Source organism: Anabrus simplex, chromosome 14, assembly GCF_040414725.1.
Source record: "Anabrus simplex isolate iqAnaSimp1 chromosome 14, ASM4041472v1, whole genome shotgun sequence".
NCBI lineage: Eukaryota > Metazoa > Arthropoda > Insecta > Orthoptera > Tettigoniidae > Anabrus > Anabrus simplex.
The window spans coordinates 38,744,492-38,764,557 of NC_090278.1; the positions used below are offsets into that span (position 1 = coordinate 38,744,492).

Genomic DNA, 20,066 nt, shown 5'->3' on the forward strand with positions numbered 1-20,066 from the left:
TATTATTATTATTATTATTATTATTATTATTATTATTATTATTATTATTATTATTATTATTATTATTATTATTATTATTATTATTATTATTATTATTTCGTATAGGCCAGCTAAGGACCACGACATTCAACTATTGCATTTTGGAATGGGCTTTGATGTTTGCCCAGTAGTTGCGCATCCTCAGGCTGTGTTCCTCCTTCCTCTCCTTTGTCCAAAGGGCGCAGTCTTCTTCGTTGGTAGTCTGTCCTGGAACTCCTTATGTTGAAGTATATTCCTGAGTGCTGTTCTATCCTTTAAGATTCCTTCTGTTATTCCCAGTTCCTGTAGATCTTTATCGACTTCGATCAACCATGGTGACTTGGTCTTCCTATTTTGCCAGTAGCTGAGAATCCGGTTGGTCAACCTGGTAGGATGAATCCTGTAGACGTGCTAGGCGTCTCTTCCTTGCTACATTCGTTATTCTTTCACAGTACTTGTAGAGCACTTGGTTAGGCCGTCTTTTATAACTGTCCCCTTCCTTGACTGGCCCCAGTATCTCCCGCATTATCTTTCTCTCCCGGATTTCAAGTTTTTCCACGAGTCCCTTCCTGTTGAGTGTTAAACAGTCTGAAGCATATAAGGCTTCAGGGCGGATGACTGTCCGGTAGTGCTTCATCTTGGTATTATTATTATTATTATTATTATTATTATTCATGAAGTTTATGTAGACTGTGATTAACGCTGCTTCAGTTGTGGGAGTTTCATCTCGTTTACTACTCGGACTATACCGCAGCTGCTGTTAGGAAACCAGCGAAGTCCAGCGACCCTTCTCCATTCATATTTTTCTTTCACCCAAGCTCGTTCCACTGGCCTTGTGGTTGTATACTGTGGTGCCAATGCTTTTCTTACCTCATTGCAAAAGAAACTGTTTCATAATTTCAGCTTGCTTTGTGCTTTGTTGAACAAAGCGAAGAATCTACACCAGCTGATGTATTGATGATTAAACGGTGGCGCGATGTAGCTGCACCAAGAAAATTCAGAAGAAAATCTCTGATTTTATACAATTCGTGGCATTATATAAAGATTTTAACATTAATTTACAGTATGCACATTTGCTTAAGAGAGTTTATGAATTTTTATTTCGACATTTAATTTCCGAAAATATTTACCATGTGTCATCCGAAAAAACGCGTCAACCGAAGTGGCTCCGCCCCCTTTGTATCGGATAAACTGGGTTCCACTGTATAGTCCTGCCTCTCAGAGACATATATTTTTAATAGCGCACTTACAACCTGTAGGTTGTTCTTAACTAAAGTATTTACACATCTTTGCCATGATGTGGGCTTATTTATCGCTCAACAGTTTCTTACACACTGGTCTGTGAACAAATACAAAATAAGCAGAGGCAATGAGTGCAAATTCTAAATGGCCTTAATGTAAAAAATAAAATGTTTAATATGAATGGCCATGAACAAAGGGTATACACTTGCACTCCTTCTACAAGTTTTTAAAATCCTAAGTGGCCTTATGGCCCAAAGACACAGAGGCTAATCCAATTCTACGCCGGGATGACTAAATGAAAAGCATTAAATTCCAAAAGAGTCACCCCGCACCAAGTTGAATGGGAACCAACAGAGAGTAAATCGCTCTTTGTTCCCCTATATTATATCTTTCCCAGCAGGGACTTGGACAGAGTCCTCAGGCTTGCCGAAAATCTGCATTTAAACCAAGAAATTAGAACTTTACATGAATAAAACAAGTTTGAAACCTTCCTCTCAAGCTATCTTCCAGAGCTATCGCATGTTAAGAAAATTTTGCCATTACCTTGAGTTGCTGAGCCTTCCGGCCCCTGCCCCTCTCCCCCCAAGAACACGCCGCACTCACTAAACTGGAGCAAAGATGATGACGACACAGCCCAAAAGTACCCAGCTTTTATAGTATTTCGAGGGAATTTTCCAGAACTCTTTACAGATAGGCTGGATGCATGTACACACAAACAATTTTAATTGGTTAGAGAAAATATTCCCAAAATTTCTGATTGGTTGGTAATTAAGGAAGAAGTAAGCAGTAAGGAGTGTTGACAACTTTGATACATGAACAAAACAATCTTCAAAAACTAAGGTTAGCCAGGTTTGAAAATTGACTTTCCCTTAAGAATTAGTCTTTAATCCCGCCAGAGGGGGCACTTAGACCGATGGTAGAGACGTCTAACAGTTGCAAACCCAAGTATCTTGCATTACATTAGTTCAAATTCAATAACACAGATAGCCTTATGGAAGGCGCGCTGTTGAATAGGACGGAGAAGGTGTGCCCCCCGGTACACATACATTTCACCATGTATTTGCAGATTGAAAATAAAAAACATGCTCTAAATTGAGCCACATAGCCAAAGATCTAAGCCGAAATTTCTCCAAAATATAGATATTAAACTTTATAAATTATCAAAGAGAGGCGTTAGAGTCTACGTGACCTTCCCGGCTGTGATGTGAAGTCAACGACCTACATTATACTACATAAACTGGCTTGGAGGGCTCGTACAGCGCTCTTAGCTGAGGAAGGTTGCAACATGTCCGCCATGTTTCCTGATGGCACTCTTCAGTTGTTACTTGTCAAGAAGGAAAGATGCCCGAGTCGTGTTCTAAAATTAATTGCACGAATAGAGGGAATACAAGAAGAAATGTATCATTTTACAAGTGAGTATTTCTTCCTTGCTGCCACCAGATAACTTGGCGGAGTAGCTTTCAACTTTCTTCAATGATGACAAGTCTTCCGTCAGTCTATAGGTCGTTGTGTGAAGTATTGATGGATGGCCATGACTGAGAGACATATTATTAAACAGGAGCTTTAGAGTACAGATGGTTGATGTGATCTTGCAGGCTGTGATGTGAAGTTCTGATGGATCGCCGTGACTGAGAGACATATAGAAGGCTCTGTTATCAAAGAGACTTCACCTCATCATACTCTGTAGAACTGACTATTCCATTCGTGGTAGTCGCATAGGCTCCGAGTCAGTATCCCCGTTTCGATGCACTGAATCCTACTCTTGTGGACTCTAAATTCTACTCAGACGTCTCTCGTAAACAATTCCTTAGATGCAAATAAATGAATCAATATCAGTTTGAGTTTCATTTATTGAACGACATATTTATGATCATTTGATTTTTCCAAAGTGAAAACTGACACCATAGTTTTCAGTATATGCCTGCCTCCTGGCATTAACTCTGTTTATTTATTGCCATATTAAAAGATGTGTTCAACAAGAAAAACACGCGCTCCTTAGAGGAAATAGCCATAATTAAAAACTAATTTGAATAACTAAACACGCCGCTAGTTATCGCTTTATTAATAGCTGTTTACTAACTGTTAAATGCCACGCGACAGTGGAATAAATGAATACAGAAAAGTTACAAACAACAGTAGGGTATACAATCTTTGAGAACTGCTATGGATTTATTTCATCAGCTGCTTACTTTGGAGGAAACCGCGCAATTGCTTGCTCGGTTTAGGTCACGTAGTTGTCAGCTTGCATTCGGGAGGTAGTGGGTTCGCGCACCACTGTCGGCAGTACTGAAGATAGTTTTCCGTGGTTTCCCCTTTACACACCAGGTACATGCTGGGGGTGTACCTTAATAAAGGCCACGGTCGCTTTCTTTCTACTCCTAGCCCTTTCCTATACTTTTTTTTACCTTACCAAAATTAGAAAATTACAAACTTCAAATCAATTAATAAAAAAACCAACAGGACAGGTTAAAGAAATGTAGTGAGCTGAAAACTATAAGCACACTTGTATAAATGTATAACAGTGTTGATACTATTATAAAACACAAATTGCAATTTATAATTTAAAGAAACAAAAGCTAACATTAGAATAATAATAATAATCTTTTTAGAAAAAACTGTACAAAGCCATCTCAGTGTTGTCAATTCTCATAACATCACCATATAAAATAAAGGAAATAAAAAGTATGATTCAAAAAATGATATAATTATTTCACAGATTTATTTATAAAGAGGTTTTTTACCATTTCCCAACGAGCAGTCTTGTTTCAGCTTATAAGTCCACTGAAATGAAATGGCGTATGGCTTTTAGTGCCGGGAGTGTCCGAGGACAAGTTCGGCTTGCCAGGTGCAGGTCTTTTGATTTGACTCCCGTAGGCGACCTGCGCGTCATGATGAGGATGAAGACGACACATACACCCAGTCCCAGTGCCAGCGAAATTAACCAGTTAAGGTTAAAATTCCCGACCCTGCCGGGAATTGAATCCGGGACTCCTCTGACCAAGGCCAGCACGCTAACCATTTAGCCATGAAGACGGACATAACGTCCATCCACTCCTATCATCGTGTGACGTTAAATTCCAATGCACAGCCGCCGCTTTCAACCAAGTTACGGCCTTCTTCGCCCAACTTGGCAGGTTCAATGTCGGTCGGTCGGTCACTTGCTTTCTTGGCTTACGCTGCGTGAACCGTCAGCGATAGACCCCAGGTGTAAGCGTGTGAATTGTAGAGCATAGAAACCTCTACAGAAAAGTCCGGGATGGTATATTCCTATTTCGAACCGGTTGCTCTCTAGAAGCGATTTTATGTTATAGTCCGCGGTAAAGAAAAATAACTCCTTAAGATTAAATAAATATTTCGATATTATCCTCGAATTCCTCATCGAAATAAATTGTTTGACCTCCTCCACTATTTGATAAGGATTACAGTAACCTTGTCAGGACATTATTTGAATGAATGGTTCAGAAGTTATGACCATTTTAGACTGTAGTGGTAATTCGTTCCCTGTTGTCCGCGAGCAAGTAGCCTCTACCTCGCCGCTTGGAGCGCTGTAGTAGCCTCGGATGAACAATATCATCAGAGCTTCGCGACTGTTATATTAGACTGTGATAGAACTACACACACACATTTACTGAGCCAGACTGCCAGAATGACCAATGAGGGTGAATCGGTTAGCCGCAACGAACGATATTTTCTGACTAATTCCGCTACGTTTGTATAACCGTTCGTGGATGTGGGTAGTTCGAAGTGATATGCTTTTTTTTTTTTTTTTTTTTTTTTCAATTAAACCTCGGCTAGTGTCAACGGTTTGCAAGAAATTCCACTCACGGGCATGGTCATTCGGCGAGTACTGGTTACATCCCTTTTCCAACGTCAGGCTCATGTACACAGAGTAAATTCTACGTCCTACCTAACTACATAAGGCTCTTAAATCATAATTTATAAAATGAGAAGATCGCAATATAATTTTGGAAGGATATTCCATTTTAATTAACTATTCATAAAAGAAAACAATAATAATAATAATAATAATAATAATAATAATAATAATAATAATAATAATAATAATAATAATAATAATAATAATAATAATAACCATTTGACTAGACAACATGATGGAGAATTTTAAAAATTCACATTGATTAATCTTTGTTGGTTTCCATTAACATATTATGAACATTTATCTGACGTTAAATTCATAAAATTCATAAATAAATTCATCACATCATTTCTGAAATTCTTGTCCACGAAATAATGAATTATTAGCAGTTCTCTGAAAATCCGCCAATCATAAGATAATTAATTTGTAATCATTCACTTTGTTCATTCATATGAGTCACATATCAGCCCACAGTCTGCTTTCCCATATTCTATCTGTTTTGATCGTCTAACTGTCTATCTATCTAACATACAACTTGAATACCCCAACGAACCAGTCTTCCTACCGTTGCATGGTAATGTAATCATCTGTTAATCAGCCAAAGTAACCAAATAAATTCAATAAATAAATCAATCATGGTGATGACAGCACTCATCTGGAACTCTCAGCTTCGCCGTATCTAAAATAAACAACATATAACTACTGACATACTCAACGTAAACGGTAATATTGGGATGTCCTCACTGCGTCTGCTTTCCTCCAAAGATTTCCTGTAAGTAACACTACTGCCCAAAATCAACTACTACAAGCAACTACTCTGAATGCTAAACGTACTGCAACAGGTGACATTAACCTCTTAAACAACACATCCTACTGTTTATTGACGTCATTTATCGAAGATCCTCTCAAATTCATCCGTTAATACACTCGTCTTACCTCCTTGCCGTACCATAAATTCATATGTCGATGATTTCCACACGCTCGGCATTTAACATCTCCGGGATACCCTTTGAAACACTATCATCACATCATATCGCTTGCCTATCCGAAAATCTTTAAAACATTGCATGATGAACATCTCATTTAAACCATTATCAATCTAGGTTCATTGACATTCTCAAAGACTCACTACATTGCCGTAGTATCAATCTAAACAAACCACGTTATCATAATAATCACATTACATCACCATAATATTCTCGACGATCCTATCATTTACCATATCTTACCTCAAAATGTGCACCATGCCTACATCATCATTCTAAATACACAAGCGCATGTATCCGAAGAACCTCACCTATTCGCGTATAAAATCATCTCATAATTGACAGCATACTCGCACTTCACTAAATTATTACGCGACACAAATCATGCTATAGAAGATCTCGACACTGACATTAGTTACGTATAATCACTCACTGGAATTACATACGCAGCACTCAATATTACTTTATTTATGAACAGACTCTTACAAATATTCAGACACTATCAGGAAATTCCATAAAAATATTACCACACTTGTATGCCTTCATCACCTGACATTTACGACAAACCGAATTGTTACTCTTACCAATGATCGGGTTATCACTCTGACCGATACACAATGACAATCACGTTAGATTATTTACGCTGTATACTCTGTAAGTCACCTGAATCACATGGTAACAAATCTAATACTACTATGAGCTCTCTACAGATAGAATAAAGGAAGACAATGCCTGGGCACTTATCATTTGACGACTCTGGTGTTCATCCCATCCTTTTGGTTGCGGTAGCCAGGGACATTCATTTCCATATCATTGCGGTAATTCCATCTGAACTCGGACCCATCAAGACACTAGTCTTGACTTAGGCCCACATTTCCGCCTTGATTGGATTCATCATAATGATAACCAGGTTCGTCGTCCTTCCACCCTGAAACTTGTACAAATGATATTAGTACAGTGCAAACAGATTTTGAATTATCTCAATTTTGTGTACGACACTCGCCTTTCGTATATTAACGTTGTTCAATATGTTATCGAGCTCTTAAAACCTTACAATATCTTTGAATTCTTTATAATCTGATCAATTCCTTCTCAACGTGTGCCAGAGCTAGAGATGGGCACTATCGACTGATAACTATCGAACTAGTCGATAGTTTAAACTATCGTAACAGTCGACTACTTTAAAAACTAGTCGACTGAATTCAGTCGTATTCCCGTCATGCATCTCCCACGTTTTGCTCTCCAGTTAAAACTAAACAAGTCGACTGAATTCAGTCGCACTCCCGTCACAGCGAATGGAACTATCGGTTTATGGTCACTTCGGATATGTAATATATAATATGTTAACTTTATAGGTACCTACTTAATATGGCGATTTTCTCTTGTCGTTTATGTGCTCTTTATTTCGTTGCATATTTGTTTATATTAATTACGTTATTCATTTATAACTATAATAATAATCTAGAAAATACAGTAGTACGATAGTGTGTTTGGCTATTCTCATATATATCTTGATTGTGTACTACAGCAAAAAGGTTTTCATATTATTATTGTTAGCATTGTTCGCGAATAGAGCCTCATTGTCGTCTTTCTACGTTTCACTGTCCATTTAGCACCAAGAAAGGCCATTCGTATGATGTTGGTTCGTATTAAGGGCATCTCTCTATTTGTTAGCCCCGTGTACGGACGAGTGCGTAAATCGGATTCTGGCATCCGCTATCCGAGAATGGAATACGGAACTGGGATATCCAGGTGGTGCAGCTTCTTATTCCTAACGTGGAGCGAAGTGGACTTCTCGGCTGCGAACGTGGGTCTCTTTGAATAAATTTGTAAGTCACTCAATATAACATTAATTTTTTTCTAATGGGTGTCTATACAATTGATTTCTAATTATTCGTAATTTGCGTTAAATTGAGTCGAATTCGTAAAAGTACGACTCTCCACTTTTGATACGGAGAGTTTCGACTGGAAACATTCGAATGTTTTTCATGGAATGACTACTTGCGTGATATGAATACTTTCATTCGACTGAAATCATTCGACTGTTCAGTCTTCTCAACAGGAAGTAATGAATACTTTTGTTCGACTGAAAACATTCGACTATTCAGTCGATAGTTCGAAGGGACTATCGCCCGAGTAGTCGACAGTGGTTTTCAGTCGATAGTGCCCATCTCTAGCCAGAGCTGTTCTTTAATCAACCTTCTTCGATGTTTTTTTCAGTCATTGTCATAAAAAACAAAATCTTATTTTTATAATATTACAATAATACTTCAGTTCGCATTTCATGATTCCTACTAAAATTGCTATGCTATAATCTCCCTTCCACCTGTTTTTGATATTTGAGGAACATTTTGTCTAACACAGTCGCTCTCTTCATTCAAGGAAATACGCAAAGGAACACACCCTGCCATTCATTCATCATCTTAATGCATACAATCCATTACTCCGCACTCGCCAAACCGTTCCATGGCCTCCGCCGCGTGACGTTCCTGGACCCGAATGTTACATATGAGATTTAACTTCTTCACAGCTGTTGATGTGATCTTTTATTTGCAGGTCCCTATTCGTATCATACTTCATGTTTTCTTGACTCAATCATCCAAATACCACGGGGTTCTGAGCTTATGAATTTCTCCTGATTTTATTCCATTAAATTCCTCTTAAATGAGCGAGTTATCTCGGCTTACGTACGTAGTTGGACGTATAGATTGGACGTATTCCTGCTGGATTTGTACTTCTGCACAGTTTCTGTTGATCTATTTTTATTATAACTTTCAATGGTTCCTTCATACTCGACCTAGAGGCCATTAAAAGGTTATAATAGGTAATTAAAGGAAGAAATTAGCTGAGAAAACAATACGGATGCTACAAATTGCTTATTTATCATTTCTAGTTTCAGGCGATTTTTAAAATAACTCTTAGGTTGTTCAATCTGTCACAACTTAAAAATTGTCGGGTAGCTAAAGGCGAATAATTTTTTTGGCTGGGAGGCGTGACCAGTCTAAATAAAAATAATGGATAGGAAGAGCATTGTCAGATACGTTGTATTTTTTCTTAAGCGCCGATATGTCATCTGATACTACAAAAATAGCCTACGTATCACTTAAAATTCAAGTTATAACTTACTGACATGATTTAGTAAGACATTCCTTTTTTTTTTCTCTTTTCATTCCTCATTTATTCTCATCCTTTCTCAAGAACATCAACAGTTTCCTTAATAACAGCGAATTCACCAAAAGTAACTCCCGTGATTATTTGTTTCTTTGCCAAACAATGTTAAACATTGGAACGTACAATTTAATATCTCCCCATTCCAGCACAATTTTTAACAAATTCCAGCATAAATTGTCGTAAGCTTCAAGGTGCACGTCCCACATCTCCAGGTATGAAAATGCTGTTATTAGAATTATTACATTAAAAATTAAACGAAAATCAAATGATTATAAATATGTATCTCGCTCATGGCCTTCCATTAACGCGTGTACCTTACATCACAGCCTGCACGGTTACTACGTAACACTGTCTGGCCATCCATCCAGACCTTACATCACAGCCTGCATGGTTGCTAGGTAACAATGCCTGGCCATCCATCCAGACCTTACATCACAGCCTGCACGGTTGCTAGGTAACAATGCCTGGCCATCCATCCATACTTTACATCACAGCCTGCATGGTTGCTAGGTAATATTATCTGGCCATCCATCCATGCCTTACATCACAGCCTGCACGGTTGCTAGGTAGCATTGTCTGACCATACATCCATACCTTACATCACAGGCTGCACGATTGCTAGGTAGCATTGTCTGACCATACATCCATACCTTACATCACAGGCTGCACGATTGCTAGGTAGCATTGTCTGACCATACATCCATACCTTACATCACAGCCTGCACGGTTGCTAGGTAACACTGCCTGGCCATCCATCCATACCTTACATCACAGCCTGCATGGTTGCTAGGTAACATTGTCTGATCATCCGTCCATACCTTACATCACAGGCTGTACGATTGCTAGGTAACATTGTCTGACCATACATCCATACCTTACATCACAGCCTGCACGGTTCCTAGGTAACACTGCCTGGCCATCCATCCATACCTTACATCACAGCCTGCATGGTTGCTAGGTAACATTGTCTGACCATCCATCCATACCATACATCACAGCCTGCACGGTTGCTAGGTAACATTGTCTGGCCATCCATCCATACCTTACATCACAGCCTGCACGGTTGCTAGGTAACATTGTCTGACCTTACATCACAGCCTGTATGGTTGCTAGGTAACACTGCCTGGCCATCCATCCATACCTTACATCACAGCCTGCATGGTTGCTAGGTAACATTGTCTGACCATACATCCATACCTTACATCACAGCCTGCATGGTTGCTAGGTAACATTGTCTGACCATACATCCATACCTTACATCACAGCCTGCATGGTTGCTAGGTAACACTGCCTGGCCATCCATCCATACCTTACATCACAGCCTGCACGGTTGCTAGGTAGCATTGTCTGACCATACATCCATACCTTACATCACAGGCTGCACGATTGCTAGGTAGCATTGTCTGACCATACATCCATACCTTACATCACAGGCTGCACGATTGCTAGGTAGCATTGTCTGACCATACATCCATACCTTACATCACAGCCTGCACGGTTGCTAGGTAACACTGCCTGGCCATCCATCCATACCTTACATCACAGCCTGCTTGGTTGCTAGGTAACATTGTCTGATCATCCGTCCATACCTTACATCACAGGCTGTACGATTGCTAGGTAACATTGTCTGACCATACATCCATACCTTACATCACAGCCTGCACGGTTCCTAGGTAACACTGCCTGGCCATCCATCCATACCTTACATCACAGCCTGCATGGTTGCTAGGTAACATTGTCTGACCATCCATCCATACCATACATCACAGCCTGCATGGTTGCTAGGTAACATTGTCTGGCCATCCATCCATACCTTACATCACAGCCTGCACGGTTGCTAGGTAACATTGTCTGACCTTACATCACAGCCTGTATGGTTGCTAGGTAACACTGCCTGGCCATCCATCCATACCTTACATCACAGCCTGCATGGTTGCTAGGTAACATTGTCTGACCATACATCCATACCTTACATCACAGCCTGCATGGTTGCTAGGTAACATTGTCTGACCATACATCCATACCTTACATCACAGCCTGCATGGTTGCTAGGTAACACTGCCTGGCCATCCATCCATACCTTACATCACAGCCTGCACGGTTGCTAGGTAACATACTCTGACCATCCATCCATGCCTTACATCACAGCCTGCACGATTGCTAGGTAACATTGTCTGACCATCCATCCATGCCTTACATCACAGCCTGCACGGTTGCTAGGTAACATTGTCTGACCATCCATCCATACCTTACATCACAGCCTGCACGGTTGCTAGGTAACATAGTCTGACCATCCATCCATGCCTTACATCACAGCCAGCACGGTTGCTAGGTAACATTGTCTGACCATCCATCCATCCATCCATCCATCCATCCATCCATCCATCCATCCATCCATCCATCCATCCATCCATCCATCCATCCATCCATCCATCCATCCCTTACATCACAGGCTGCACGGTTGCTAGGTAACATTGTCTGACCATCCATCCATCCATCCATACCTTACATCACAGCCTGCACGGTTGCTAGGTAACATTGTCTGACCATACATCCATACCTTACATCACAGCCTGCACGGTTGCTAGGTAACATTGTCTGACCATATATCCGTATCTTACTTCACAGCCTGCACGGTTGCTAGGTAATACTGTCTGACCATACATCCATACCTTACATCACTGCCTGCACGGTTGCTAGGTAACATTGTCTGACCATACATCCACACCTTACATCACAGCTTGCACGGTTGCTAGGTAACATTGTCTGACCATTCATCCATACCTTACATCACAGCCTGCACGGTTGCTAGGTAATACTGTCTGACCATACATCCATACCTTACATCACTGCCTGCACAGTTGCTAGGTAACATTGTCTGACCATACATCCATACCTTACATTACAGCCTGCAAGGTTGCTAGGTGATACTATCCGACCATCCATCCATACCTTACATCACAGCCTGCACGGTTGCTAGGTAATACTATCTGACCATACATCCATACCTTACATCACAGCCTGCACGGTTGCTAGGTAATACTGTCTGACCATACATCCATACCTTACATCACTGCCTGCACAGTTGCTAGGTAATACTGTCTGACCATACATCCATACCTTACATCACTGCCTGCACAGTTGCTAGGTAACATTGTCTGACCATACATCCATACCTTACATCACAGCCTGCACGGTTGCTAGGTAATACTGTCTGGCCATCCATCCATACCTCACATTACAGCCTGCACGATTGCTAGGTAACATTGTCTGTAGGGTTTTGCAAACCGGAACAGTCAGTTATTCCGGAACATTAGGAGCTTGAGGTGGAGTGTTTCGGTACAGTGTGGCGGCACACGGGACACGGGACTGTAACTGAGCAGTAGAGAGAACTTCGTGAGGCAACATGGCATGCTCTGCTTCAGCAGAAATGTGCTGCTGTACCGGACGTGCTGTGTGTAGATATGGCCAGCGTAAAGCTGCACGGAACGTGAAGGAACAGTCGGAACACTGATATTCGCGCCCAATAATAACGTTTAAAGGCTACTTTTAGGTGTTTTTTTTCGGTCAATATGAAATACACATAACACGGTTACAATGGCAGTACAGGTGTTTGAAAGTAACTAAACCAAGGATATTTTCACCAGTTGAATGTATCGGCCCGTATTGTGAGTAATTAGGGCCAGGATAAAACTTCACGGTACGTGAAAAAAAAGCAGTCGGAACTATGAAATAGCCACTCAGAAAATCATGTCTAAATGTTGTTTTTAGGATAAGAATGTTTTCATTCATCCTGAAATACAACGGTCACAGTTACACTGGCAGTAGATGTGTTTACAAATGCCACAATGTTATTTTCACCAATTAAAAATATACTCGCACAGTTGAAGAAACAATCGTCAGTACTCTATTCACGTGCGCATTACACAAGAGGAACACGAAAATAAAAAAATAACCTATACTGTACAAGCAAAACACGAAGATTAAAATTAAACACTATATACAAGCGAAACGGGAGATTAAAAATAAAACTAGGCCTATACTAGCAGATAAAGAAAATAAAAATTGTAGGATGTTTAAGTTTCAAATGTCTCGTCATGGTGCCGGTTGAAGATCCCTTTGCAGACAAAATAGAAGAACATAAATTTCATGTCACTCTGTCCGGTTTTATTCTAGTAAAAAAGTCGTAAATAGGTCTCCGGTGCGACATTATTCAAAGTTTACCATCTTTCGTACGGTATATATTACTAGGCTTCAATTAAAACACTCTTACAAAAAAGAACGCATTAAGTTATTCGCATGTACCGAAGGCCAGTTGCCGGTGCAACGGAACTCACAGAACGGTGGAACACGGAACACTCCAGCACATGGTGGCACACTGCCGGTATCGACAGTCAGCTAGTAGGTGAAGGGCAGTACATAGTGGCACTTCTGACGGGACAGCGACTCACTGTCTTGGTCTCGCTTGAGAATGTTTCGGAACAACCGACGCTCCGTGTTCCGGAACAGCGGAACATAACTATGCACCGACACAATGTGCCGTAACAGGGACATAGTGCCCAACCCGAATTGTCTGATCATCCGTCCATACCTTACACCACAGCCTGAACAGTTGCTAGGTAACATTGTCTGATCATCTGTCCATACCTTACATCACTGCTTACACGGTTGCTAGGTAACACTGTCCGATCATCCGTTCACACATTACATCAGTGCCTGCACGGTTGCTAGGTAACATTGTCTGAGCACCCGTCCATACTTTGATTACTGCCTGCACGGTTACTAGGAAACATTGTCTGACCATCCGTCCATACCTTACATCACAGCCTGCACGGTTGCTAGGTACCATCATCCGTCCATACTTTACATCACAGCCTGCACAGTTGCTAAGTAACATCGCGTCACACTATTTCGTTATACAAATATTCGGACGAACCACAGCTCAAAGACACACTTATGTCAATAACAATCAAAATAAGTAAAATTTCCCAACGGAGTCATTCGAGGCCATGGGACAACTCCTCTGAATCTTGTAGCCTTAGTTTTAAATACAGAGTGCCTCTCATAAAACCTGCATTACATTACGAGTAATTATTATTGCAGTTTTTGCATTCTTATGTTTTGGGGTCTTGCTTTTTGCGTTTATTTATGTAACTTTTCATGAAGTTACAGTTTCTATTAAGTTGAGGATTACATCATTACGTCATATTTAATCGTGATATTAACTCTAACGAGGCAACACAGAGGGATATAGCTTCTAAACAAACCAGTTTTATATTATGCATGAAATAATAAAGCCAACTAATTCGAACTTCTTTTGCATATGTTCTATTGTACAGCGATATCCACATCCATATTAATACTCGTTCCATAAGAGATGTTTCTCGGAAGTCCTTTGAAACCAGTCTCGTGGTTTGTAGACGAGATGCATTATTCATAGCGGAGATAAAACACTGGAAATGTGAGGATGTATTTCTTGAAATTGAAACAAAACACTATTCAGAGTACATGATCGACTGCTATCGCAGCCAGTAAGAAGAGAGAGACGTTACTAGTCATGCAGAGTAGACAAAGAGTATTGTTGGAGGAACGCCACACATAACACATTGTTTATTGACAAGGGACAGCGATTATATATATCAGCAGACAACGCTCTGACATGTACATTCATTGTGGTATTTCGGAATCCCCGTCAGATAATTAAATACATTGATATTGATATTGATATCTCATAAAAGAGCAGAAAGATTGACAGACTCAAAATATCAATCACCACCGATCTGCATTTAGTACAGTTGCCTAGGTGTCAGATTCCCTGTTTGTTTTTACCAAGTCTGTTCTTAAATAATTGCAAATAATTTGGAAATTTATTGGACATCCCCCTTTGTAAATTATTCCAATCACTCCCCTTCCTATAAACTAATATTTGTCCCAATTTTTCCAGGTAAATTCCAACTTTATCTTCATACAGTGATCTTTCCTACTATTAAAAACACTACACAAACTTATTTGTCTACTAATGTAATTCTCTGTCATCTCTCCACTGACAGCTCGGAATATACCATTTAGTCGAGCAGCTCGTCTCCGTTCTCCCAAGTCTTCCCAGCCCAAACTTTGCAACATTTTTGTAACGCTACTCTTTTGTCGGAAATCACCCAGAACAAATCGAGCTGCTTTTCTTCGGATTTTTTTTCAGTTCTCGAATTAAGTAATCCTGGTTAGGGTGCCATACTCTAGGTGGGGTCTTACCAGAGACTTGTATGTTCTCTCCTTTACATCCTTACTACAATCCCTGAATACCCTCCTAACCATATGAACATATCTGTAAACCTTATATTAACGCCTAGGTACCTACTGTGATCCCCATGGAGTACTTTCACTCCAACAACACAGCAATTAAAACTGAGAGGACTTTTCCTCTTAGTGAAACAACTTGATTTTTCATCCCACTTTTCCATCATACCACAACTACGTCGAGGTCTTTTGGCATTCACTCAAAATCCTGTAACTTATTTATTACTCTGTACACTAAAGGTAACATTATCTACCAAAAGCCTTCTCTCTGATTCCATTTCTTTGCTCATATAATTTATAGTATATAATGAATAATAAAGGTCCAATAGTGCTGCGTTGCGGAACCCCCCTCTTAATCATTACAGGATCAGATATTGCTTCACCTTACGTCGTCGTCATAAGACCTGTCTGAGTCGCTGCGATGTAAAATCAAAGAGCACAAAATAATCATAAAACAGAGATGATAACATGTACTCTTGATTTAGCCCGTTATCTGGTTGTTAAGAGAGCTTCTTGTATTCCAGTGCTCCCGGACTTCGTGGCCAGAGAAATGATCCGAGATATCGCCAAGGAGGAGGAGAAGGGCTCCTTTGTACCCAACCAGTTTCACAAGATCTACATTCACCGCTACGAAGACGTTAGCATACTGTTCGCAGACATCAAAGGATTCACAGGTACAGTAAGATAAACTTATTATTCGTTATGCGCGAGTAAGGAGTGCGATTGAACTTATTTAGCTGATGTTTACTTTTTCATCTCCCATAATCCATTCATCTTCTCGCTATGGCTTTTCTTGTAGTGCTTGGATGGTCTGTAAAGTGGTGATTGTAGACTAATTTTCTGAACTTAGATCTGTCTAATACAATGCCATCTGTGAGGCCTATTTACAGAAGACTTTTCCAATTTCAAGCAGCCACTTGTTTTTTATTTTCATTTACAGGGCAGTGTTCAGAATTCATTTGGTCAAACTCCGATTACGCATTCTGAGAATGTGTTCGTAATTTTTGAAACGCCTTTTCCTAAATGTGTCTGAGACTTTCTCTGATTGTTGGTATAAGCCATGAGATTTCCTTATCATCCACATTTCCCCTGTACAAACTGGTCCAAAAATTTTCCTTAAAGAGGTTGGATAACTTCTCCCAGGTATTCGAATTTAGATACTTCAGATATTTTCTCTAATTGGGTTTTACGTTGGTTGTCCATCTAGGTACCGAAGAGATACTTCATGTAGTCGGTTTTCTGGTATGAGATTAGGAGTCCTGTTCTGGATGCAGTTTCAAGGAATCTTCCAGTGTATGCAATCGCTTCCTGTTTGTCATTGGATAAGACTGCTAAGTCATCAGCGAAGGACAAACAACGTAAATGAATTTCGTTTTTACGTAGCCTGCCAAGGGTTATTCATTTAACTTCTTTTTCCCAAGTCCTAATCACTTTTCTAAAACAAGAATAAACAATAGAGGGGACAACCCATATCCTTGTGGAACACCTGTTATAACATAAGCACCCTCAGTATTTATGAAAACGTGCCCGTTAGTGTTTGCATGATTAAATCTCTTGATTTCCTCTATACTTTGAATTCTTCCAGTACACGGAAAAGTATCGGTCTATCGAGTCATATGCCTTTTTGAAATCCACAAAAGTGATCACCGCTTGCGTGCTTTTACGAATTTGATTTCTTATCTTCCCAGAATCTCTTCATCTTCTCGCTGTGTTTATTTTCTTCCGTTCTCCCGTCTGTACTGAACCGTTCCCATCCATCGATATCACAATGCCAGACTCAGTCGGTTAGAGCTTCGTGGTTACGTTCGGTCTGTGGGCGAGAATTAAATCTAACTTCTATAAAAATAATCACCAAAGGTGTATATGAATGGGAAACAGTTGCATTTGTTGTGAATAAGAGACAGATAAAGGGGGTAAAATGGATTTATTCACTAGAGCACATGATTAATATTCATTCTATCGAAATTCCACAAAATACAATAAAACATGACGCAAACTGTCATAATAAAAGTATAATGTGCCGTGCACATTAAGAACAACTACATGTTACATTACTAAAAAAAAATATCGGTCCAAATACCGAACAAATAATTTATAAAAGAACAAAATCTTAAATCTTGGCCTGAATTACATCTTTAATTCTCGACAACGCCGCCAAGTGAATATGCCGATTTCCCCGAGGGGAATTTCGATTACGACCGTCCACAAGCTATGCTTTGACAAGAGAAAATCACGTCAGTTTCATTCCATAATCCAACTATTTACATATACAAAATCATTAATCCTGATAAGGGAAAATCCAGGGATCCTAACTTATATACTACACAGATTCTACTGACAGATCCGATCTGTCGCAAACAACCAGCCTGAAGCTGCATACCACCAGAGAAAATTAGCTCCGGGCTAAATTTAAGAGACAAAGATTATTTCGTCAAGACACAACACACTGACAACAGATACGACAAGGCACTTCGATACAAGGTATATAAGTATACAAACACAACTCCTGTAAAATAACAGCATAATTACAATATAAAGAAAATATGTACATGCAGTCAGAGCACTTCCTCATCACCAGGTCATTAGTGGCACGCCCCTGTCCGCCAGGGCGATCGGGACATTCCCCTTCGACTAGCGGAAAGTTTCACTTTTCATGGGAGCGGAACCCCGCTGGAAAGTGATTCATACTGCCTCGCAAAGGACTCCAGGCAAACGGGGTGCAGGTAATTGCTTCCTTCACGGCTATCCCAGCCAGACTTGCTCACACAACAAAAGAAGGTTTCTTTCTTAAATACTGCTGCCTTATTATGTAAACTAATTGTTTCTCCCGTTTATAAAATCTTCTATGACAACAGAAACATCTCTTCTTCACCTTTCAATACATATGCCGCAAACATCGCTCTCAAGGAAGACGTCACACATGGCCTTCCGTCTCAGCGGCTCGGGAGTTCGATACTCGACTCTGTCTCTTTACTCTGCGGGCATATCCAAGCCCATCCTTGTTTAAAGCAGCTAGCCCTGCTAACATCCCTTCCTTGCCATGTTTACAGGCATTCAAACCCATATCTGACTTCCGCGTCATATATCAGGCGATCTCAGCCTCTCAACCCTCGCAATAATCTCCACCCCGATCTACTGTCGTCTCTGCTCATTAGAAGAACCTAACTACCCAACGAAGACGTCGTGGCGTTCCTGTGGCAGCGAACATATATCTGAAATCGCGCACAGATCAAATATAAGAGGCCTACACTGGTCTTTACTGATAATTATTCCACAAAGAGAAGGCGGCCTGGCCTCGTTAATGATGAAACTATCCACCTTCCTAACACTTAACACACACACCTAGGAATGCTCTGAAAGGATTAAAAACAATGCATGCACACACACTCCTAACTTTACCTATTTACAACCCTTTTTCCCATAACTAAACTAACCATGAATCACTGCAACAAATAAGGGCACTAGCATGCTGCCCTGGATCTCCCACTGATTTATTGACAGTAAAATTACTCATCGTTAGCAAATTGACATTGACCGTTAATATTACCCTAAAAACTGGATGAAACTGAATTGACCTCAAATGTTACCCACATGCTTAAAAATCTGACATATCCACTTAGCTTTGTTGTCTTCGGCAATCACACCATCTGCACAACTGCAGCGTCAGGAGATTACTCGGCCATCATATCCTCTTTGATGGCGTTACAAAAGATATGAATTACACATGTAGCTTCCATGATTGTCCTTGCAGATAACACTCCTACAATGAATGGAAAACAGGTTAGCACTACACTTGCTCAATTGCATACGCGCACACTATTTAAGGAGATATTGCTTAGCACACATAATTGGACAAAGATTAATTCCTTGATCAGAGTCGTAGTCTCATGGAATGCGCCCCGGATCCGTCCGTATGCAAGAGCAATTACGATACGATCGAACACGTTTTCTCCGCGATCGCGAAACCGACCCGAAACGTTGGCGTGTAATACAGCTAATTAGTTCACGACAATCTTCCCGGTATGCACAGCTATCGTCCCTTTTATTTACCGCGTTCACACATACGTGGTACCTACCGCACTTGATGTAAGAGCGAAGCGTCACACGCGTAGCGGTAAATACACATATACGGACTTATGACTCCCGTAGTTATTAAATGTAACTCACACCAGGGTGATACGTTTTACTGTAGTCTGGGCACGCTTCTATGTGTATAATATTCATATATCAATCATGAAGAAATAACGTCACTGTAGCACTTTGATTTCGGACAAAGAAAATGGCGATCTCGACTGGCGTGGAGACTACCTTCTGTACCACGGACACCTCACGAAAGACCGACCGCTTCCCCAAGCCACTGTTGGTTTTATGGACCCACCCGCGTCGTTCCGAAAAGAGGGGGTGGCCCTGTTGGCTATAGCGCGAGGTTTCAACCGCTTTCTCAGGACAAAGCCCACAACCGTTATAACCTAGCCACA

At 40.4% G+C, this 20,066-nt stretch overlaps 1 protein-coding gene across 1 annotated transcript in view; it reads left to right on the forward strand.

Moving 5' to 3' along the window:
• The window catches only part of LOC136885238 (adenylyl cyclase 78C), a 1,041,122-nt gene that overhangs the window by 877,120 nt on the left and 143,936 nt on the right, over window positions 1-20,066 (forward strand). Inside the window, exon 8 of the mRNA XM_067157709.2 lies at window positions 16,113-16,262. Within this exon, the coding sequence (XP_067013810.2) occupies window positions 16,113-16,262 (150 nt within the window). The remainder of the gene's footprint in view (window positions 1-16,112; window positions 16,263-20,066) is intronic.